Source organism: Fukomys damarensis, unplaced genomic scaffold, assembly GCF_012274545.1.
Source record: "Fukomys damarensis isolate Sample0158 unplaced genomic scaffold, DMR_v1.0_HiC HiC_scaffold_20, whole genome shotgun sequence".
Lineage (NCBI taxonomy): Eukaryota > Metazoa > Chordata > Mammalia > Rodentia > Bathyergidae > Fukomys > Fukomys damarensis.
This window is the reverse complement of record NW_022900932.1, coordinates 36,184,680-36,208,769: the sequence shown is the minus strand read 5'-3', so window position 1 is coordinate 36,208,769 and position 24,090 is coordinate 36,184,680. Positions and strand designations below refer to the sequence as shown.

Genomic DNA, 24,090 nt, shown 5'->3' with positions numbered 1-24,090 from the left:
CCCGTCCGGCTCCCTCCTCCCGCTCGGCCTGCACCGCGCTCAGGTCGCGAGCCTGTTTGGACCTGCGGCTTCGCTCATCCCCGCTCGCAGCCTCGCGCTCAGCCCTGGGAAGCGGAGTCTGCACCCTGAAACTCGGTGGCTGGAGCCGGCGGACTGGGCATGCTCAGAAGCCAAGGCTGGCTTTGGGCTCAAGTAGGAAGCTTTTGCACTCGGGAGGCAGCGGCGACTTTGGGGAAAGTTGATCGGAGAGGGCAGCGAGCTCCAAGACGCGGAGCAGCGGCAGGAAGGAGCCCCCGGCACCCCGGAGGAGCATGGGCACCCTGCGGGATTTACAGTACGCGCTCCAGGAGAAGATCGAGGAGCTGAGGCAGCGGGATGCTCTCATCGACGAGCTGGAGCTAGAGTTGGATCAGAAGGACGAACTGATCCAGAAGCTGCAGAACGAGCTAGACAAGTACCGCTCGGTGATCCGGCCGGCCACCCAGCAGGCGCAGAAGCAGAGCGCCGGCACCTTGCAGGGCGAGCCCCGCACCAAGCGGCAGGCGATCTCCGCGGAGCCCACCGCCTTCGACATCCAGGATCTCAGCCACGTGACCCTGCCCTTCTACCCCAAGAGCCCGCAGTAAGCAGGGGTTCCGCCGGGTCCGCGTGGCACCCTGGCGGCGGGGAGCTGCGGGTCTCTGTATTGTCTGTCGGCCCCCGCCCCTCCCGCTTGCCATGTCTGTCCTCATCCTCAGAAATGTTTCATTTTCACGGGCACTTCTTGCCGGGAGTGCACGTTTCTCAGAGCCAGAGGCACTGCACATACGTTGCCTTCCTGTCTTTGTCAGATGCCAAGGTATTTAAAAAATATACATGTACATTCATATGTGCCACGTACTGGACGCAGAGTTTGAGTGTGCCCCGGGTGTGTGTCGGCCGTGTGTGAGTGTCTGTGAAAGGAGAAATCAAAACCCCTCTCCCCAAAGCCCTGGCAGACCTGGCCAGCCAGAAAATCCTAAATGCAGGCTCATCAGACTTGAAATGAAATGCGTCTGATATCACCCTTACTTTCTGTGCTCTCCTGGATTTCTGTACATGCTAGCGCTTCACACTGGCACCCTTCAGACCTGGTGGTGTGTCATCATCAAAGTATAAAAAATAAGTAAATATACATATAAGAGGGAAGAATGCTTGATTTCCCGAATTGGATGACATTTACGATCCATAAATAGAAACCTAGTCGGTTGATTTTTTTCAAAATATCTTTTCATAACATCTGAGGGAGAATACTGCTTATTTTCTGCATAATTACTAATGAGCAGATCCCTCTCCCAAGAGGGCAGCATGTTTGTAGGGACACAGAGATAAGCGCACTTACCTTTGGACACATTGTTTGCCTTACTTGGGGTTTCTAATACCACCACTGTGCTATTCTAGCTTCTTAGAGAACAGTGTAGACCTGAAGTCAGTGGGCTTCCTAACTTGGATGGGGAAATTGAATGAAACTTGTTACACAACACTCAACTCCGAGTCCGTATGGAGAGTAAGCTGCAGGAATATGAGGTTAGCAGAGAATGAAGGAGAGCCTCAAAATGAATGGTAGTTTTTAATTAACAGATAATGACATAATTGACAAAGCAAAGCATTTGGCTGCTCCACTCCTCCACCACACCACACTGGCTGGATGACACGTGTTACATAATAACACAAGGTCCCTGGGAACCTTTCTCTCCATAAACACGAGGAGTTAATAAAAGGAGAAAGAGCAAACACTTGATGATCTCCATTTGAATTTATTGGATGAGGGTTCAGGAATATGTACTATACTTATACTTTGGAAAACTTAAAACAGTTGTACTTGTACACATTGGTTCTTATGGAACATTTACAGTTCTTCATGAAGGTTTAGCTTTAAGAAGAGTTTTTATTCTGGGAAGGAGTGGGAAAGAGACAATATGGATAAACATTTCTGAGATTCTGACCTTAGGAAATTACCCTGATGGTTCATCAGACAGACCTTAAAAACCTGAGCGATCGGAATCCACTGCCACTTTCTCTGGTAAATTAATTTGCAGTCCTGACATGCTTGCCTGTTTTAGCTAATGAGGTACATGGCCATCTCTCCTGGGCCAAGTTTTGCATAATGAAAAAAAAAATAACTCAAAGACAGCTCTTTGCATCTTTAAGCATTGTATAGGATCTCATTTTAGTATGCAGGGCTTTGTAGCAACACAGAGCAAACTCTGTTTTTGTAAAAAGACCATTTTAATGGATTTTATAATGAAGTGTGATGAAGCCAGCTGATAACTCCAGTTAAACATTCTATCAGAGAGGATCTGAAGGAATATCAGAAGCAGGCAATGAACTGCAGAATGTGGTTAACTTTTAGAAGCCTGTTAGTACTTGACATGTAGAATAACTAGATTTTTTAAAAAAAGCTCGATGGTGGAAAATGAAATTACCATGGCAAGTAAGTCAGAATGTCCAATTATAATAAGTGTTTTATCTATGGAAAATGCTATGTGTTCTGATATTTATTCAATATCTTTTGTTTTAAAGAACTCAGTTGTTAAGGTATTGCCATGATGGTTTTTGTGATTCTGAAGGATTATATTGAAGAAAATGATAGAATGTCTTCCAAGCTTAAATAATTTTGGAAAAACATCTGTTCTTTTTTCACACTTACATAAAGAAAACTAGAATAAAAATTGCTTGAATGGTAGAGTGTACCTTTCTTATGAGAAAAAGATGCACGTTGTATGCAAAATGAATATTATCTTTTGTCATTCAAATAATTGTACAGGGTAGCGCCAGATAGAATTAAGAATACCTGTTAGTCCAAAAATGATTACTGTGCGATTCAATTTGTTGCATTTGAATTACTTGACTATACAGAGACTTATTGGCAACAAGTGTTTATGTCTTTATATTTAATCTTTAGTGAAACTTAAATTTAGTCATCATTTAGATTACATATAGATATTGTGAGTTCAAGTTAAAACGAAACCATCTAAATATACTCAAATTAATTTCAACTTTATATATAATATTCTGTTTTGGCTGTCTTTCCATTAAGTATAGGTAACTTCCCAGCTACTATTTTGTTAAATTATTTGATGTATGAAAATGTTTGACTAGTGTTTGCTTACTGAAGGCAACTTTTGAGGATTATAATTTTCAAAATGGTTCTGTTTTTCTTAGTGGTGTTTTGATCATTTCAAAAATAGTACAAAATGTAAGCCAATTTAATAACTAATTCCCCTAACATTTTGGTTTGGAATTTTTTCTTTAAGGTAAGAATTGGAAAGAAGGTTGTCAGATTCCAGCAGAGAGCCAGAGCACTCCTGCTGCACCTTTGAGTTGAAATGAGTGTTTTTATTGGTTTCTTTCACAACCTGATAGGTATAACTCTTAAGCCTTTCTTAGGTTATAAATGTGAAGCAAAGAACTGATGTAGGAAATTGGAATCTGTACTCATTGGCTGGCAAATAACTATTTGAAAAATCTAAAACTACTAAATCATATGTTTTTAAACAAACAGCAAATAAACCCTTAAAAATGAAACAAGCAAGCAAAATTCCATGCATCCATTCTGTGAGATCAGATAGGCTGTTGGGTCTTATAAACTTCTAAGATTAATTTTATTTCGTGGCATTTCATCCCTGAGAATGGACTCTAGGCTAGATTAGAATATCCACTGATATATTGACCTACCTTTGCCATCATTGCCAAACCGTTTCCATTTTACTATCACAGCATTCCACATCATTTATCTTGGACTATGTAGACTTAAGTTTCTATCAAAATTTATCAGTGTTGTTGGATTTTTCTAAAGCTGTTGCCTTTTCACCCCAGAGGTAGCTTCATACCTCTGTTCTGTTTCACTTTGTGATTGTGAAGTACTTTGGAAGAGCTGAGGATAAGAAGAAATATATTTTCCTATTTTTAGAGGCATTACAATTAAAAAGGTAATATATGGTTTTCTTAACTCTGCACTAATATGCTCAAGAGAAATAAAACCTTCTTAAATGCTGTATGTTCAATTCTGTAGAAAGTTGAGACAATTTTAGAACTGCAGTGTAATTGTAGATGGCATAATATGAAAACAGAGATTTCTTTAAAGGTAGGAATTAAATTTCCATATGTGTCCTGTGGGTCAGTTCAGTACTTTGATGAGTCGTCTGCTATGTGCAAAACACTGTTGGGCGTTACAGGTAAGCGTTTCATCTGTCCTGCCACCAAGGGGTTTACAGGAATAAATAGTATTGTACAAGTTAGTTACTTTAGAAAATGGAGTAAGGTAAGTTGCAGAGGTGAGAAACGAAGTCGTTTGGCTAAATATATAAAATCCATTTCATTTTATGGTAGCAGAAAGTCCTGTGGAAGTTTTTAAACTAAGTATTTGAAGGATGGGCATGATTTAGGAGCTTGATAATTAAAATGAGAGGGAGATGGATGGGAGTGGGCTTGAAGGAGATACAGTCCAACCCATTAACAAATAGACAGGGCATATCTGGGGAAAGGGAGCAACTGGTGATTGTACTAGAGTTCCGTACAGGCAGGCACTCGAGAAAAAGCAAGGGTAAGGCAGCGACAGGAGATTTTCTGTTTCGATAACTTTGTAAAGTAGATGAGACCACTTCTGCCTGTCTTTAGAATAGCAAGAATCTGAGTGAGTGTGTGTGTGTGTTTTATACTAAGAACCAGTAGTTGCTCACTAGTAGAGTTCTCAGTCTTAGAATTTGATTCCAACTCTCCAGCACTCCCCACCAATACAGACCTGATAATAATAGTCATAACTGTATTAGGTTGTAAGAATATTTAATTTAAGAAAGCAGCAGGTGACTTAAACCTTTGAAGAAGCAAAGTGCCACCCTTAATCACACAAAGTTCCCCTTTTTTCCTCACTTCAGAATGTTCTCTTTGAAAATAATCTAACTATATGCCACAGACTGGCACTGTTGATTCCTCACATACCTAGGCAAACTGGACGTGGATGAGAATTGAACCTCATGTTCGTTTTTGAAATTCATCTTTTCTGTCTTGTGAAGGAGTTGAATTCTGACCTAATGTGATTATAATAGTTTTCAATTTAAGTATGATTGTTAATTTGACCTTACAGCCTATTCAGAGAAATTGATGTTGTGGAAGCCTTTATAAAAATGTACAAGACCAGGTTGCTAAAGTTCTGCCAGGATATTTTGGAGCACACACAAGTTATGTGCCCCTAAAATAAGCTTATAATACAAGTACTGATAAAGTGCTGAAACAGAGTAGATCCAGAGACTGCCTGGCATGTAAGTGTCTGTCTTTCCTTTCCATCAGGCCATATTTCCAAGCTCAGACTACTTGTTATTTTACTAAAAAGTTGGATTTGGATTCCTAATGGAAAATGGTAAAAGACAGGCAGTGTTTCTATTGTGGATGTTTGCAGGTTATAAGACACAATTTTTATATGTACACAATTTTTTTCCCTCTGTCTGCTTAGTAATGGAGGGTCTCCATGGTATCCTAGCAACCAATTTGAACACCAGGCTGCTGTTCTTTGTGCCATCTCTACCAGGTACTGCTGCCTGTCCCAAGGAACTGGGCCTGTTGCTAGCATTCCAGACCCTCTGATGTGAACCTTGTGAGCCCAGAGAACGCAAGACAATGTGACAAATAAGCACATACTGAAAGCAGCATTTACCATCGTGCTTAACAGCTTATTATGCAATCACATCTGTGGCATTTGGAATCTTAATCTGAATTGTTGAGCTGGTGTTGTTTGCCACCTCTTCCCTGACAGCCCCTCTCCACTTCCTCACACCCAGGCTTGTGACACCAGTCCTATTCTCTCTCACCATCTTCTCTAATGACTGTGTTCCTCACCATCTCCTTCAAATTTATTTTCTAAGAAATTAAATATGTGTAGCCTGTTTGAACTCTCTAAGCATAATTTTGCTTGTAAGAGCAGAGGAATGTTCTCCCTCCAGAACTGTCATGTAAATATAGACAATAGGACAAAAACTGCAGCTACACAAAGCAGATGTTTAACACAAGGTAGGCCTAATGGTACACTCCCCAAAGTGTCTTGTGTCTGCATGAATTTTATAATCATAGCAATTAGTATGAAAAAAGCAGGAGAGTAGAGTGTATGGGGGAGTTGCATAGGAAAGGGCAAAACAAGATGAGTGTTGTTAAAGCTATGCCATATTTGCAAGAAAGTTGGAAAGTATGGGCTTGTGGGTGAATGAATATGCCCTAGACTGGAACAGAATTTGCAAGTAAAATAGTACTTTATGAAGGAAGATAGACATAGGAATACATTGAAAGCTGGCCCTTTTGGGAAGGGACTGTGATATTGGCAGAAAATTATGAAGATGTTTTCCTTTAGACCAATCTTTGTTTTGAATCCTTTATATTGTCTCTTTGAAATATCCCTTAGCATCAACAAGGGCTTGGTGGCCTTTGTGTAGTCCATATAGTACAGCATAGGAGAGAGAGCAATACATCAGCATATCAGTCTCCCAAATTAGTGGGTCAGGAGTGACAATGTCTATTATCATCAATGGCAAACATTCACGGAGTACTTTTACTTGGAAAGGCACTGATCTTCGCTTGACCTGGATCATGTCTTTTAATACTTGGACAGGCCTGTGAGGAAGATTCCAGATTATCCCCATTTCACAGCACAAGGAACAGAACACCAAAACTCAGAGAAGCAAGCAGCTTGCCCGAGGTCACTCATTAAAAAACTGAACCTCATTTTGAACTCCAGAGCCTTTCTCCTTAATCACGAGACTCTCCTGCCTGCCAAAAAGGTATGAAGATTGGGCAACTGCAGGAAAATGTAAACATAACATGCCGACCATTCTTAGGGGCATGTCTGTTCACTCATAATTAAATAAGAAGCAGAACTTTGGGAGAAGTAGTCGAAATTAGGATTGTGGCTCTTAAATATAGTTGTACATTAGAATGAACTTCCAGGGAACTTTAAAATGAATCCAGGTGCGAAGTTTTACTGTACATCAACTAGAACCAGAATTTCTGGTAATGTAAACTAGACATTATTGTTTTCAAAAGATTTCTAAGTTAAATCCATTGTATGCAAAATTTGAGAGCTGTTCTGAAAGGAAGATGGCAGGATATGTGTATGTGTCTATGTGTGTGGATGTGGGGGGATGTTTGTATGTGGCATTTAAAAAGGACCAGGATAAATTTCCCATCTAAAAAGTTGAATGTTACATAGGCTAATGCTTTTAAGCACAAGGGACTTACAAAAGCAGAGGTAGATTTTTTTTTTTTTACCAGATTATAGGTGTACACTGTTTAATGTATTACGGTTTTTTCTCTCAAGTAAGTGATTGCTACTTTAACTAGTCCAGTGATCCTTAACCTAGCTGCATATTTGAGTCACCTAGAAAAGTTTAAAAAATGTTTTCTGGGGATACCACCACTGGAGATTCTTAGTCAATTGTTTTGGGACAGACTGGAGGTATATGTAGTTTATTTTAGTTCCTGTGCTTATTGTAATGTACAGAGAGGGTAGAGGGCATGTGCATGGATTTTGAGTGTTACAGATTACTTGAATTATCATCCTTTAGAAAAGCACCTTCCTTAGTCTCTTTCAGCCCAAACCCCCCTCTTGCAGTGGAACCAGGACTCCTCAGCTCTTTGATTCCTGGAGCACCTGGATCTGAGGTTACCTGCTGCAGTCCTAGGGCACACAGAGTGGCAGCAGCTCTTCTCAATGGGCAAGAGTGTTTCCATTTTTTGCCAGCCATGAATTGTGCTGGCCACCATTCAAATATGACACACATTAGGATCAACCATCATTCCACGTTTGTTTTTCACTGTCACTGTGGGTAGCGGTCTCCTTAGGCAGGAAGACTTTCCCTGGATCCTGGCTACTATTCTGCCAGGTGAAGTTGAAGGGGGTGAAACAAAGATGATTGCCTCTTTGAAGTGGATTCTTGGGCTTGTAGGGCCTTTCTTTCTGGTATGTGATGCCTTTGCAGCCAGCTACGGTCCAGATATTTTATCCTTTTAAGGCAAACAGCTTGAGCTCAGGCTGAGGAGTACTTTCCAGGGAGGTTTCAGAGAAAGCAGAAGGAGCACATCAACCTCTCAGCCCGCTTTGCCAACAGCTTGGTTTGAATGAACAGATCCGGGCACTGCTGGCAGACGAGAGGTCTGAGATGATACCTGTATTAAGGGATGTTGGTGACACCCGGAAAGTCTCTGGAGGGAGATAAGAATGCATAACCCTTGTAGTCAGACCTCACTGCTGCCCTGTTGCCAGCTCAGTGTTTCCTTCTCTCTGTCCTCTTTCTCCTTTACATTGCTGTTAAATATGTGTCAAGAGCTCCAAATGGGCTCTGATAAGAATCTATTTACTATACTTGTAATTCTGTCATTATCTTCTCAGCTGAGAATCAGCCAATAATGCAGTTTATGTAAACAAGAGAAATAGCTAATATTATTGCAAATATTTTCAGGTAAAAAAATCAAATTCTTAGAATCAGAATCAGCAAGGAAGAGCTTACTTGTCTGTCTCCTTCCTGCTAAAATATGAAAATATATTCAGCTGACAGATAGCATATTAAAACAGAGTAGATGAAAAAAAGCTGCCCAGAGGATTAGAGACATTAATTACATAGGGAAGTTAATCATAAGGAAAGTAAACACTTTCATTATGAATAGTGCATTTGGTTACTGGGCCTAAATGGGAGGAATAAGAGGAATTAACAACAATAAAGAAACATGACAAAAGCATGTGTTCACTTATTATGGGTAAACAGTTAAGCAGTTAGAAACAGAACAGTGGGCAAAAATTGGTGGTAAGATCTGAGAAAATATTTGTCTTTGGGTCTTTTCTATTATAAGATAGAAAAGGATGGAAGTCATTAGAGGAAAAAAGTGACAATTTAGTGCCAACATATGCTTTCACCTGCATCCAAAATCAGATATTGCTAATTACCTTTGCTTCTCTAAAGATCATAAATACAAATTAAACAGCATCAGATTTGCTGTAAGACAGATGTAATTGCATTATCTTCTGTATAAAAAAGGTGAAATAGTTTAGGCCCTGCCAAAACAAAAGTAAATAGTTTAAATTATTTTTCTGGCATTATAATATGTTTCTGAAACACATCTCCCAATGTGATTGACCTAATGTTTAGTTTCATTTTCTTACTTCTGGACCATACTTGCTGTTTAAGAATGCTTTTTAGATGTAGCAATCAGTTTAATTTGGTTAATTGTTTTGAATATCAGTGGCAACAAACATAGTCTAGTTAAACAAAAATACTTTTGCTATTTGGTGAAACAGTTATATTATGGTAGATCAAGGAATAATGAGGTAGTGTGAGAAGAATATCTTCTTTTTTGGATATACTCGATATCATCTTAATGATCTAGCTTTATCGATATAGTATAGTTTTGACAGTGCTTCTAAGTCTGGACTAAAGAGAAACAAAAGGATTGCCCTGACAAAATAGGAATTCTGTGTTCTGCCCCTTTGGAGCCAATTATTATAGACGGACTGGAAGGTGGATTGGTCATTCTGTGCTGTGCCCATAGGCAGCTGGCAAATACACTATAAAAAGAAGCACAACTCCAAACTGCCCTTTTTCAAAGACACAGTTTGCCTAAATCCTTGGTGACTGAGTAATGCATGTGTATTATGGTGAGTATGAGAATATGACCATGGGTTGGATTTGTGATGGTTTGACACAATGTCACAGTACCCTTCAAAGGAAAACATTAAGCATCTGAAAGTGACAGGTACCATTTTGCTAAGCCTGTGATGGCAACTCATTATGTCAGTGGGAGGAGCAAAGTAAGTGAATATGCATTGGAATAAGCCCTAGAATGCACACTGTATGCGTGATTGAGCTTGGAACTTTATGTTAATCATGGTCGTCTTCTAGGTAATTGCTACCCTCTTGTTTTAGAACTGTCTCTGGATACCAATGCTTAGGAAAGTAAGCCCAAAGAGACTTACATAAGTAAGAGTAGTTTTTTGTTTTGTTTTGTTTTGTTTTGTTTTGGCAGAAAGAGCCATTCATTGTAGTCCTCTATTCTGAGCAAATGGATTTTATTTAAGAGAACATTTTAGTTTTTTTTCTTTTGAGAACATTTTAGTTTTGTATTGTCAGAGGAATTTTTTTTTTTTTTTTGCCCTAGGGTGTATGCTCTGGTGCAAAGGGAAAGAACACTTGTGGTTTCTGACCACTCACTTAATACCTAGCTTTTAGAAATGTAATGCTAGACTCTATCATATAGTTGTATGATTTTATAAATCTGAAAAGCTTTAGAAATATTGTGAAAGAAACTATGCTATGACTTTAAATGGTTGTAGCCTTAATTAAGAAATATTTTCTTCCGATTATCACTTTAGATTTTGTTGCAAGTCATAAAAGAAAAATCTGACATAAAAGTATAATTTGCCCAACTCTGTCTTCCAGATGTTTTAACATAACTTACCACAGAGACCTCTGTTCTCTTGTTGGAAAAAAAAGATACAAAGAAGAACTAAATAAATGATTCCTTCTTCATGTAGCACTGACTGGCATAACACTGAATGGTTGTAACTTTGAAAGAGTCCTTATTGAAAAGAATAGAAAATAAATAAAATAATAAGCTCACTGAGAATGGATCATCTTTATTAATTTTTTTGCCACCTTTTACAGGCTTCATGAATTCATCAAGTCTTTGCTTTTTTTGTTGCTTTGCTTAGCCATTAACATGTCTGTTCCTCTGATTTTTTTTTTTTTTTTTTTTTTTTTTTGGGCTGGGAATAGCTACTCTAATAGTGTTTTTTTTTAATGCACTTTAAAATGACAATAATTAAAGCAAAAACTTACAGAAATGAAGAATTCAGACACTTAGAGGCATTAAATGTGTTTGGGTAATTGTTCACATTTATGAATTAATACAAAATGTTTTACAAAATACTGGCATTTGAGAGTATCCTATTTTCCATCAAAAGTCACATTCTATCTATAATATGACCATGATTATTTTAAGCAGTTAAGGTTAACTCATATACTAAAAATGAAAAACTTTAGAGAACCAATCAATATTGAAATATATTGGTAAAATTTCCCATGTAAAGTGTGCAAAGGTGAATAAAATTGAACGAACACATTGTTAGAATGAACGAACACATTCATTTTAAAGTATAAAATTAAAACATCACAGAGGACTGCTTTTCTCAGGTTATCGTTTCTCTTCTGGGACTTGTTTTATCTTTGGTCCTCACCACTGAAGGCCTGCAGCATGTAATCTGTCAGAACAGAGCAGTGCTCCATCTTCTGGATTCCTAAGGGCTTCTGTCACTATGAGGAGTGGGAAATCACTCAGGTGTGCATTTATCTTGGTGAGAGTGGGATTATCTGCTAGGTGGGCTGAGGGATTATTAAATAACATCTAGGTGGGCTCTCGTTAGTGTATTTTTCAGTTGTTGATGAAAACTTTCTTTTCCCTCCTTGACTCCCATTAACAGTTCAAGATATTGCTTTATCATCATGAAGTCTGTTTTAGCATTGTCCTGCCACTGGGACATAAAATAATCGACACCCCAATTTAAAGGAGGAGAGTTTTATTTTGTGTCACAGTTATAGAGATTTCGGTTTTTAGTTATCCGATCCCAGGCAGAGAGGGCGTGGTAGAAATACCTGGGCAGAGGGAAAGCTGCTTAAGTCAGGTCGTCAGGAAGCAGAGAGAGAGAGGAGGAGCCGTGGCGGGAGCTACACCTCTCCAGGTTACTCCCTCTGTGAACTGCCTCGTGCACTCAGGACCCACCTGCTAATGGTGTTTTCAGCTATGGATTCATCAGTATAGATCCCCTATCATCTAATCACCTTTAAAAAGCCCCGCATCTAGGGCCAGGGATTTAGCTCAGTAGTGCTGCCCCCTACCTCACAAGTGCAAGGTCCTGAGTTCCACCCCTGGTACAAAAAAAAAAAAAAAAAAAAAAAGAGAGAGACCCATGTCTGAACACATGTGACATTTGGGAACATTCTAGACATTACCATAACAAGAGGGGAAGAATATAATATTCAAAACTTCTCTTACTCGAACTGGACTATTTTTTAAATCTGGGTTTTCCTTTTTCAACAGATACAATTTCTCACTTCGGAGAAATTCTGTACCAAGTAAAGGCATTCATCATTACTTGTGGCCTTGTCTTCAACAATTAACTATTAATGATAAGATAATTATTGAAACCATTTCTCTTACTTTATACTGTATAAGCTATCTCAATTGCACAACGATCTGCTGTTGTCATCATTGCATTTTTTTTTGAGATGGAGAAAACGAGCCACAGAGAAATGCAAAATTTTGTCCAAAATAAAAAAAAAGTGCTTCAATGCAAATCTTTGTGACTCTGGAGCTCTTTTCACGCCCTATGCTATGTTGATTAAATATTTGTTTCGATGGCTCGTCCTTAAAAACAAAAAAAAAACAAAAACCAAAGCCTATTTTCCCTTCCCTTGGTGGTTTTGTTCCTTTTATATAGCTCTCTGGTACTGTTTTATATGCACATACCCCATATATCCACGATGGCACAGGTGTGCCCTCCCTCGTAGACTGGCCCACTTCAGGATCTTGGCAGTTATTCTTACAATAATACTGTATGCCTGCTATATTCAAATTGTTATGAAATGTAATTACTCATGTCTAAAGCATTTTGATGTTTTATACATAGAAGGTATTCTGACTTGTATTTGTGTAATTTTTTTTTCTGGTACTGGGGATCAAACTTGGGTCCTTGCACTTGCAAAGCAGGTGCCGGAACCAGTAAGCTAAATCCCTGGCCCTTGGTATGATTTTTGGACTTAAATTTTTCTTAAATAACCAAAGCTTATTCCTACTGAATCACAGTCCCACTTTAAAAAGAAACAGCCTCCGGATTTTCCAGTGTTTATTTCTATACTGATTTTTTCCCTGAATAGTAGCATCTGTTTTTGTGTGTTATTAGAAAGTTTATCCAATAGCTTTGGATTATTATGTTAACTAACAAAAATTTTTAAGAATTGGCTTTCAATTTGTTTGATAAATTACCAAATATTTGCTGACTGAATGCTGGAAGCTACATAGATATCTCTTCTTCTCACCACAGTTATTAAACACCTACAAATCCGTGACTTGCTTTTTGGGGTTATTCCTACCTAGATTGGGTCCCCACACCTGGGTGATAACGTTCCTAGTCCTTAGTGTATGAATTTGATTTGCTGTGTCCTTTCCTTTATCATATTCTTCTGGGTTTTTAATTTCTATTTTTTTTTGTTATTATTTGGTTTAAATCTACTTCCCACTGAAAATAGCAAATTTCATGGATTACAGGCCAATGTGTCTTTTACTCAATATTGGATCTTTCAGAGTCCAAAATAGGGCCAGTACAGAGCAAATTCTTTGTCAAATGAAGGACAAGATGAAGTCTCTTCTTGTTTCTGCCTCTGAGATACTTCATCTTTTAAATTTAAAATTTGGGAAATTGGAAACCTATGTTATAAGCCTCATAGATCATGTTTTGTCTGGAAAAGTGTTTTACAAACTTGTGAATTTTAATGCCTTGGCCAACATTTGTGGATTTCCTGCATTCCATGGGTTCATCACAACCCCTGCCACTCCATGGTGCCATCATGTAGCCCATTTTTATTGTTGGGGTTTATACAGGTGCCCCCCCGAACTTCATGAATTCATAGGTGGGGATTTTAGAAGGTGACTGGATTATTGGAACATTCTTGGTGACTTGCTGTCTGCTCAAAGGAGATGGGTCACCACTGCAGATGTAGCCTGGAAGGTTTTATCTCCCTCCCCAGCTTTTCCCTAAACTCTTCTTAGCTACACCAGGAACAGTTCTCTCTATCATGCCCCTCTTCCATGCTGCCTTGCTGTAGAGCCAGATGAGTATGGACTGAAACCTCTACAAACTGTGAGATAAAATAAACCTTTCCTGCTTTAGTTTGTGGGTGTAGGGTCCCATGCCTTAGCAGTGAGTGGGTAACTAAGACACCCCTAGTGCTATTATCTTCCTGGTCTCTGGAGGCATTCAATTTTTTGTTTTTGTTTTTGTACTAGGGATCAAACTCAGGACCTTGCACTTGCCAGGCAGGCACTATGCTGCTGAGCTAAATACCAAGCAGCAGTTCAGTTTTTTTAACCTCTAGGATTGCAATGTGTTAAAAAGTTCCTTCTAGTTCAGATAACCTGTGATTGTAAAATACATTTCCAAAGAAGCACACTTGTCCTCTACCTCTAATAAATGTCAGGTATCAAACTCTGTAACATAAAACCTAATGAGTTGGTTAACCTTGAAAAGTAAAAGCATTGCTAACTAAAGGATATTGGCATGGTATTAACAGGAAAATCTATTCAAATTCTTAATTCTTTTTGCAGACACAGCCACAACTTTCACTAACAAAATTCTGTCAAACTTAGAATAATAGCTTGTTAATTTTGATAATACAAAGATTTTTATAGATCATCATATCACAAGATGATAGAGACCATCAAACTAATGATAAAATACTTTTTGAATAGGTGATTGCCTTGACATTTACCAAAGTAAAACAGGAAAAATTTAAAGGTTAATCAAGAAGTACAGTGATATTTCAGTTCACGAACTTAAATATTTCCATGATTCTGGTCACAAACAGAATTGGACGAGAACCAAATCAAATTTTCCCATAAAGTGAACATTAAACCTAACCATTGAATTTGATTTAGTTTTCATCTAATTTGGTTTTTGACCAGAACTGTGGAAAGAATTAAGTTTGTGAACCGAGGTACCACTATATATTGTGTCTTAGGTCTTCCGGATGGAACCTGGACATACCCACTGGTATAACAAAAATTTCTTTATTTCACATGATCATAGGCTTCTATGAGTGCTTGAAGTTATTTTTCTAGAAGGTTTTGTGTGCTGAATGCTACTGTAGACTTTGTAAATGATAAGAGTGAGGTTTTAATAAGAATCTAAATTTGTTGGTTAGGAAAGTGAATATGTTTATGATTTCATTTATGCCTCACCAATATCTCAGTGAATAAAGGAAGACAGGTCATCTCCATTTTGTAGATGAGAACATTAAGGATCAACTAGGTGAACTAATAAAACCCCAATTCCAACACCTCTTAAGTGACAGTGCACTGTATATCCAACAGGTCACCAGACTCTGTTCAACTCCCTTTCCAGACTCCAAACCATCACAATGTATTCATATTTTTGCTGTAATAACCCAACAAGTCATGTGGTTCAGCAATATACCATGGCGTTCATCTGAGATTCTATTTCTTCATTATAAATGATGATTATTACAATAAACATGACTAGAGATAATGTTTATGAACCCCTCAGTACAATGCCCAAAACATAATAAGAGCTTTTTTCTTAGTCAGCTTTCTTGTTGCTTGGACACAATACCTGACACCCACAATCGAAAGGAGGAGAGGTTTAATTCACCTTACGGCTTCAGAAAATTCAATTTGTGACTAGCTGGCCCCAAAGCAGGAACAGCATGGTGGAAGGGCCTGTCTGAGTGACAATGCTCAGTTCATGGTGGCCAGGAGGCAGAGCAGGGAGAGTGTGTCAGAGAGGAAAGACTGAAGGAGCAGACAAGGGCCACATAGCCACTCCACGACCCACCCACACACCTAGAAGTATGATCCACCAATCTCCTTGGCCGATACCGAAGCCAGGCAAGTTGATACAATTAAGGTGAATTGTCACCGCTTCGTTATCAGTTGTATTGAGGTTATTGTTACGATGAGCATTTTTACTGGTTTTGTTAAATCAATTTTCACTAAAGGGCCATGAATGTCTCTAAACCAAATTGAAGAGCATGAGGTGGCAGGGCTGGTTCAGTAATGACAGAGTCCTGGAGCAGAGCCCAATGCAGCCCAGCTTGGCTTTGTCGGGTATGACTCAGAATAACTGAGTGACAGTAAGAATCCTACATGACTTCTGTGTGGGCTAACCATAGAGAAGAAATATTGAACACAGGCAAGATTTAAGTTTCATTATTATGCTATTTCTTTCATTCAATGAGCAGTTGTAGGTCTATAGAACAGTCAAGAATGGATTGGCCAAGTTTGAACCCATGTATTTAAATTTTGTTAAAATTATAATGAAGTAGTTGTATTAAGTCAAAGGAAAGATGTCTGTGCTTTAAATGTGAAGAATGTTTATTGTACATTCTTGGCAAATGCATTATATGAAATAGCAATATTGTTTGTTTTTTTTTTTCCTTTGGTACTGGGTATCAAACTCGGGTCCCTGTGCTTGTTAGGCAGGCAGTGGCACCACTGGCCCTATGCAGTATGGTTTTTAATATTTTGTTTTAACAAATGAAGGCAATGCAAACTATGGTATTGCTGCCCTAAAGTAAGGTTTTAAAGATCCAGCATTTCAATGATTTGATTTTAATCCAACAAAAGTATTTAGAATAAAGTAGCTTTTCAGTTTTCTGAAATGTTGGCATAGAAGTTATTCAATGGTAATGGGTTTCTGTTTGCAAAGCATTCATTCCCAACTTGAATGAAGATTTGCTGTCCAAACTGAGATGTTCTCAGATGTAGAGCACAGTCAGCTTATAAATGTTTCCTGCTCATGACCTTGCTTCTGCATCTTGAGATGTCATTTCAAGAACAATATGATTGTAGGCAAAAGCAATGATAACAGCCCTGTTAGCCTGTGGAGGAATGCATTAATGATCTTGGATAAATTCCTGACAGTCACGATGATGAGCTGATAATAGAAAGCTTTAGAATAAAAATAACAATACCAGTTCACTTTGAAATATGTCATGTATTTATTTTTTAACAGCTTCATTGAAATCTAATTTATGTACCATAAAATTCACTCACTATACATTATTTGTTTTTTTGTATATTTCATATAAACAGGCATTTCATTTTGCAAATGACACCAATTTGTAGAATCTTAAAGTTGTATTTGGACCCAGGGCATTTGTTCATGTTGAACATTGAATCTGACTAGTGTCAGAAGAGTTCGAATATTTAGTCTATTTCTTATTTTGTGGAACAAGGCAGAGACAGGAATTTAGTTCTGCGCCTAGATCTGATATATTAACTGGTGATGGCTTGATTAAGAGTAACAATAGTAGTATCAGTTTGCCTTTTCTAGAATATTTACTGTGTTCAGGCACTCTATTGGAGGAGGAGGATACATTTTTGGGTAATCTTTATAATATTTCTAGAAGATAAAGAGTATCCCTTCCATTTTAGAGATAAAATAAAGCAATATCAGAAAGCTTATGTAATTGCCTAGACCATACAGTGTTTCCTGAATACAAAGTGTATGTGTTGGAGTGCTGTGAAGAGTTATTTATCTGGAGGTACACTGGTAAGCAGACTGTATGACTTCTGCCTTTTACCATTAAGCATGAAGATATATCCTTGATGTTACCCTCCAACTTGCCTTTATGGTTCCCGTGCATATTCTCTATGGAGTATTAAAACAAGGGTGTGTCAACAAGTTAAAAAGATAACTAGATATTCCTGAGGTGAATACAGAATTATCAGGGAGCTCTCTGTGAAATGAGAGAGGCAAGAACAGAAGAGGGGTTTGAATTAATAATGAACAAGCAAATAGGTAAATGTATATGAGAGAAACATAAGACAAAGCAACGACAAAATTTGAGAGGAAAGGAGAAAATTTGGGTCTTCAGATTGCCAGAAGTGGTGATTTCATGAATAAAGTAGGTTTTGACTGAAATTCTGTTTAAAGTGTAAACTATGTTAAAGGACAAATTCTAACGGGCTCTTATGCCGGTGGGGCTGAAAGATGAGGAAGATGGCTACATTGGTCTCTAATGCAGATGGTCCTGACCCCAGTGGGATATTCCTCTCATTTCAGTGGCTGAAGTTGCCTCTACTTTGTTTCTCTAAAGACCCTGACTTGCTACCTGGCTAGCTGTATTCCCCAGAAGCCTTTACCCTGATGCCAGTCAATCCTGCCTGGTGCAAAGGCTTGTGAGTTACAAGCCAACTGGGGAAGCTGCCAACTCTGTTGCTTATTCAGCAGTGAAATGAGGTGCCACTATTAGCTCTCTTTCTTTTTGTGCAGGTATCAAGAATGAAGTTTCAGTTGGAAAGAATTAAGAGTAATCTTTGAGGATTAACTGGGAATTGATAAAAGGAATTTCAGAGATAATAAACTGTTTCATGTATTTTCAGCAAGCTGTAGATCTAAGCTTCAGTCACATAAGTGGTTGAAATTTATAAATTCCACTGGCCAAATTTGGATTTTCTTATTTGATGTTTGTTATGTAGGATCGAGTTTCTATAAATATATAAGCACATGGCAATTAAGAAGTAAAATTATTAAAGATACACACACATAGAAAGGATTTAGAAAGCATTTCAGGAAAATAATGTAATAAAATATTTCAAAAATACAGCAAATCTTTGTTGGGTTGACGATTCTTTTTCTAGATGTTTTATTTGTATAAAAAATATATAGTGCACAGAACATAACAGATTCAGAGACAGTGTGTTCTCAGTGTTGGGCTCTGGTGGCAGTGTCACACTGCCTAGGAATTTGTTAGAAAAACAGATTCTCAGATATGACCCCAAACTCACTGAAGCAGAAACCATGGACTAGGGTCCAGCCAGCAGCATTCTAACAATCCTTGTAGGTGGTTGTGTTCTGCCCTAAAGTTTGACAACTTGTCAAATGGCAAATCTGAACATGGCAGACCGTACTGTCAATACTGTGGAAGGCAGGTCATTGGGGTGGGCAGTCGGGGAGCAGGAACACAGAGTGAGTTATCTTGTTTGTATTCTGTGTTTTGTCATGGCCCTTTCTTTCCACGTCTGATTTGCCCTTCACTTCTTAGAGGCCTTTTCTGCCCACACCAGTCTCAAATGCTTTCTCTTTGGGATACCTGCAGTCTAAAGGTCTTTTAGATTGAACAGTCTTTTAGTACTTAGTATCAGATTTCTTGTTTTCTTCATTATTATTTTATGTATTTATGACTCTATATGTCTGTACATATATACACACACATTCAGGTGTGAACTCCTCAAAGACACCATCTCTGAACAAGACTCTCAAGTCCCTTTCATTTTATACATCTATTAATAGTCTAAATATGTTAATTAAAAGCCAAAGGTAGATTGGAAAAAAAAAAGTAAGATCCAACTCTGCTACCCATATGAAACACACTTTCAATATAAGTAGGTTAAAAGTAAGAATATAGAAAAAGATAATTAACATACACTTAACTTACACAAATCAGTACAAAGGTGGAACATTTATATTAACATTAGACAATGTAGATTTCAGAGCAAAGAATGTCATGAGGGAAAAATAATGTAATTTCATAATAATCAATGGGTCAATTCAGAACATAACAAACTAAACATTTACATACTTAATAATAGAGCTCCAAATGTAGAAAACAGAAAACAATGGAGAAATCTATAAAATATGCAGTTAGAACCAGAGATTTGTTTTGTTTTATTTATTTTTTTCAGCTTTAATTGGGTTTATTGGTACATTTTAGGGATACAGTACAGTTACATTCCTTATTGGGATCCTGTACCTTTACATGACAGGTCTTGGTTCTCATTTTTTCCCCTTGTCCCTGCCCTCCCTTCACCCCCTCCTCCTCTTCCCATTTACAAACACTTCATTTCCATTTCTTCATTTTCTCATATTTTTTTCTTTTCCCTTATTACCTTTCCCCTATCCTTCCCACCTTCCCTACACCTTTAGCCCTTTTCTTCCCATCTCACAATGTCAGTAATCTTATTAGGATCTTCTGTATTATTGCAGTTTATTCACACCAGAGAAACTAATTGGTATTTACACATGTGCCTTATTTATTTCACTTAGGAGTATATCTTCAATATGTATCCATTTTCCTATGAATGAATCTATTTTTTCGTTCTTTATGGCTAATATTCCATTTTATAGAAAAACCACATCTTTATCCCATATCCAACTGAGGGGCAAATGGGCTGTTTCCAAGTTTTAGCTATTGCAAACTGTGCCGCTATAAACATGGGTGTGCATACATCACTGTGATATGATTCTTTTAGTTCTTTTGGAAAGATACCCAGCAGAAGGATGGCTGGGTCAAATGAAACCTCTAATCCCAGTTCTTTGAGGTATCTCCATATTGATTTCCACAGTGGTTGCACCAGTCTGCACCCCCACCAACAATGGAGAAGGGTTCCTTTCTCCCCACCACCCCGCCAACATTTGTTATTGTGTGATTTCTTGATAGCAGCCATTCTTTGTGGGGTGAGGTGGAATCTCAGTGTGGTTTTCACCTGCATCTCTGGAATGACCAGTGATGTGGAACATTTATTCATATATTTACTTGCTGCTTTTACTTCTTTGTCTGAGAAATGTCTGTTCATTTCAGATGCCCATTTTTGAATCGGGTCTTTATATTTGGGGGGGGCTGCTTCTTTTGAGTTCTTTATATATTCTAGACAATAGTCCTTTGTCTGAGGAGCAGCTGGTAGAATTTTTTTCCCACATTGTAGGTTGTCTCTTAGTTCTGCTGATTGTTTCTTTTGCAGTGCAGAAGCTTTTTAATAAGATGAGATCCCAGTTGTTGATTATTTCTGCTAGTTTCCATGCTACTGAGGATTTGTTCATAAGGTCTTTTCCTATGCCAATGTCTTCCAGAGTTCTGCCTAACTTACCTTCCAGTAAGTTTACTGTTTCTGTTTTAATATTTAGATCTTTAATCCAGTTGGATTTTAATTTAGTGCATGGTGAAATATAGGAGTCTAGTTTTCATCTGTGGCAGGTTGAAATCCAGTTTTTCCAACACCATTTATTAAAGAGGCTATCTTTCCTCCACTGAGGATGGTTAGCTCCTTTGTCAAAGATGAGGTAACTGAGTACATCTGGATTTCTTTTTGTGTCTTCCAGTCTGTTCCACTGATCCTCAGGCCTGTTTCTTTGCCAGTACCATGCTGTTTTTATCACAGTGGCTTTGTAGTATGGTTTCAAATTGGGAATTGTTATACCCGCTGCCTTGTGTCTGTTGCCTAAGATGGCTTTTGCTATTCTAGGTCCTTTCTGGTTCCAAATGAATTTTTGGATTCTTTTTTCTAGTTCTGTGAAGTACAGTGTTGGAATTTCAATTTTCATTGCATTGAATCTGTATAGCAGTTTTGGTAGTATGGCCATTTTCACTATGTTGATTCTTCTTACCCAGGAGCAGGGGATATCTTTCCATTTTTTAAATATCCTCTTCAATTTCTTTTTTCAGAGTGCTATAATTTTCAGTGTAGAGATCTTTTGCTTCTTTTGTTAGATTGAATACTAGATACTTCATTTTATTGGATGCTATTGTGAAGGGAATTATTTCCCTAATTTCTCTCTCAGTAAGTCTGTTATTTGTGTACAAGAAGGCTATTGATTTTTGGGTGTGTTCAACTTTATCCAGCTACTCTGCTGAAAGTGTCAATTAAGTCTAGAGGTCTTTTTGTGGAGTTTTTTGGGTCTTCAATGTAGAGTATCATATCATCAGCAAATAATGACAGTTTAACTTCTTCCTTTCCTATCTTTATTGCTTTAATTTCTTTTTCTTGTCTAATTGCTATGGCTAATGCTTCCAGAACTATATCGAAGAGGAGTGGTGATAGTGGGCATCCTTGTCTTGTTCCTGATTTTAATGTGAAGGTTTTCCATTTTGGGCCATTTAATATGTTGTTGGCTGTTGGTTTTTCATAGATAGCCTTTATTAAGTTGAGATATAGACCATCTATTCCAATTTTTTGCAGGGTTTTTATCATGAATGGGTGTTGAATTTTGTCAAATGCTTTTTCTGCATCTATTGAGAGGATCATATGGTTTTTGTCCGTGACTTTATTAATATAATGTATTACATTTATTGACTTACGTATATTGAACCACCCTTGCATGCCTGGAATAAATCTGAGTTGTTCAGGAGGTATGATCTTCTTTATAATCCTCTGTATTCTGTTTGATAGTATCTTATTAAGGATTTTTGCATCTATATTCATTAAGGAGATTGGCCTGTAGTTCTCTTTTTTAGTTGCGTCTTTCCCTTAGAACTAGAGATTTAAATATCTCAATAATTGAGAGAACAAGTACACAGACAATCAGCAAGATGTAGAAACATTGTATAAAACAATCCTTTTGATGTATTTCATATTTCTAGTACTATCTGTTCTAAAACAGCAGACTCTTTTCAAATGCATATGGAACATTTATGAGTAAAGACCATATTTGGCAATAACACATTCTGAATTAATTTTTTAATGTGTGTGTTTTTTTTTACATTTTGTAGAACATAGTAATCACATTCATTGTAGGGAGTAGGTACATGTACATAACTTCATTCTTTTTTTTTTTTCAGCTTTAGATGAGTTTATTGGTAATTTTAGGTATGCAGTACAGTTACATTCATTGTTGGGAATTTGTACCTCTACATGACAGGTCTTGGTTCTCATTTTTTCCCCTTGTCCCTGCCCTCCCTTCACCCCCTCTCCCCCTCCCCATCTACAAACACTTTATTTCCATCTTTTCATTATCTCACATTTTTTTCTTTTCCCTTATTACCCTTCTGTTTCCCCTCCCTTCACATCATGACTCTTTCCCATTTACTTAAGATCTATCTCCCTATTTCCTATTGTCTATCTTTTATATTCTCTTTAAAATATTTATATATTGGAGTTCTCATATAGCAGAAATTATGTGATATTTAAGCTTGCATGTTGATCTATTTCACTTAAAATTATTGTCTAAATGTGTATCAATTTTCCTATAGATGTCTCAAATTTATCATTCGTTATGACAGTAGTACTGCGTTGTGTATAAATACTACATGTGCTTTATTCATCTGTTGATGGATATAAAGACTGCTTCCAAGACTTAGCTGTTATGAGTTGTGCTGCTATCAACACGAGTATGCATGTATCACTGTAGTATGATGTGTTTAACTCTTTGGGGAAGATACTTAAAAGGGAAAGAGCTGAGCTGAGTTGAATGGAATTTCTAGTTTTATTTATTTTTTTATGCATATTATTATTTTTTAAATTTCTAGTTTTAGATTTTTGAGTAATCTTCATATTAATTTCCCTAGTGATTTTACTGGTTTACATACCCACCTACAAAGTAAAAAGTGGCCCCTCCCAGCCTCAATGGCATTTGTTATTGTTTGATTTCTTGACAGTAGCCATTCTTTCTGGAGTAAAATGGAGTTTCAGTATTATTTTAATTTGAATTTCTCTAATGGCCAAAGATGTCAAACTTTTAAAATATTTATTATGAATTTGTACCTCAAAGAAGTGTCTATTCATTTCAGTTTTCCATTTTTTGATTGGGTCTTTTATTTTGGGAGGTCTGGATTTTTGGAGTTCCTTATATCTTCTAGATATCAGTCCTCCAGCAGAGGAGTGGAAAACACACACAAAAAATTTTCCAATTCTGAAGTTTTTCTCTTCATTATGTTTGTTGTTTCCTTTGCTGTCCAGAAGCTTTCTAATTTAATATAATTCCAGTTGTTGGTTCTTGATGTTATTTCTTGAGCAACTGGGTTTTTTTCAGAAAATCCTTACTTGTGCCTATGTCTTCAAGGGTTTCGTCTACATAAACTCCCAGCAGATTGTATTTCTATTTTAACATCCAGGTGTTTGATGCATTTTGATTTTATTTTGATCCATGATGTCAAATACAAGTGTGGATTTAATCTTTTGCATGTGTGTAGACAGTTTTTCCAGCACCATTTGTTAAAGAGGCTATCTTTTCTCCAGAATAAGTAGTTGGCCTCTGTCAAAAATCAGAAGACTTAATGTTGTTCCTGCATCTTGTATTTGGTTCCCTTGATCAACATGTCTACTTTTGTGCCTGTATCATGTTGTTTTAATGACTGTAGCTTTGCAATATAGCCTGACATTTGGGATTGTAGTGCCTCCTGGTTTTCTCTTGTTGCCAAGGATTGTTTTTGCTATTTTGGGTCACTTTTGGTTCCACATCAATCTTAAAATATATTTTCACAAGTTCTGTGACACATGCTCTTTGTATTTTGGTTGAGATCACAATATATATATGAATATATGAATATATATATGAATATATATGAATATATATATGAATATATATAT

The 24,090-nt window shown here is 37.5% G+C and overlaps 1 protein-coding gene across 1 annotated transcript in view; it reads left to right on the top strand.

The window, feature by feature from the left end:
- The first annotated feature begins 6 nt into the window (after nucleotides 1-6).
- Nucleotides 7-24,090, top strand: part of Prkg1 (protein kinase cGMP-dependent 1) — a 1,151,812-nt gene continuing 1,127,728 nt past the window's right edge. Inside the window, exon 1 of the mRNA XM_010606291.3 lies at nucleotides 7-622. Coding sequence (XP_010604593.1) covers nucleotides 312-622 — 311 coding nt within the window. The 5' untranslated portion in view covers nucleotides 7-311. The remainder of the gene's footprint in view (nucleotides 623-24,090) is intronic.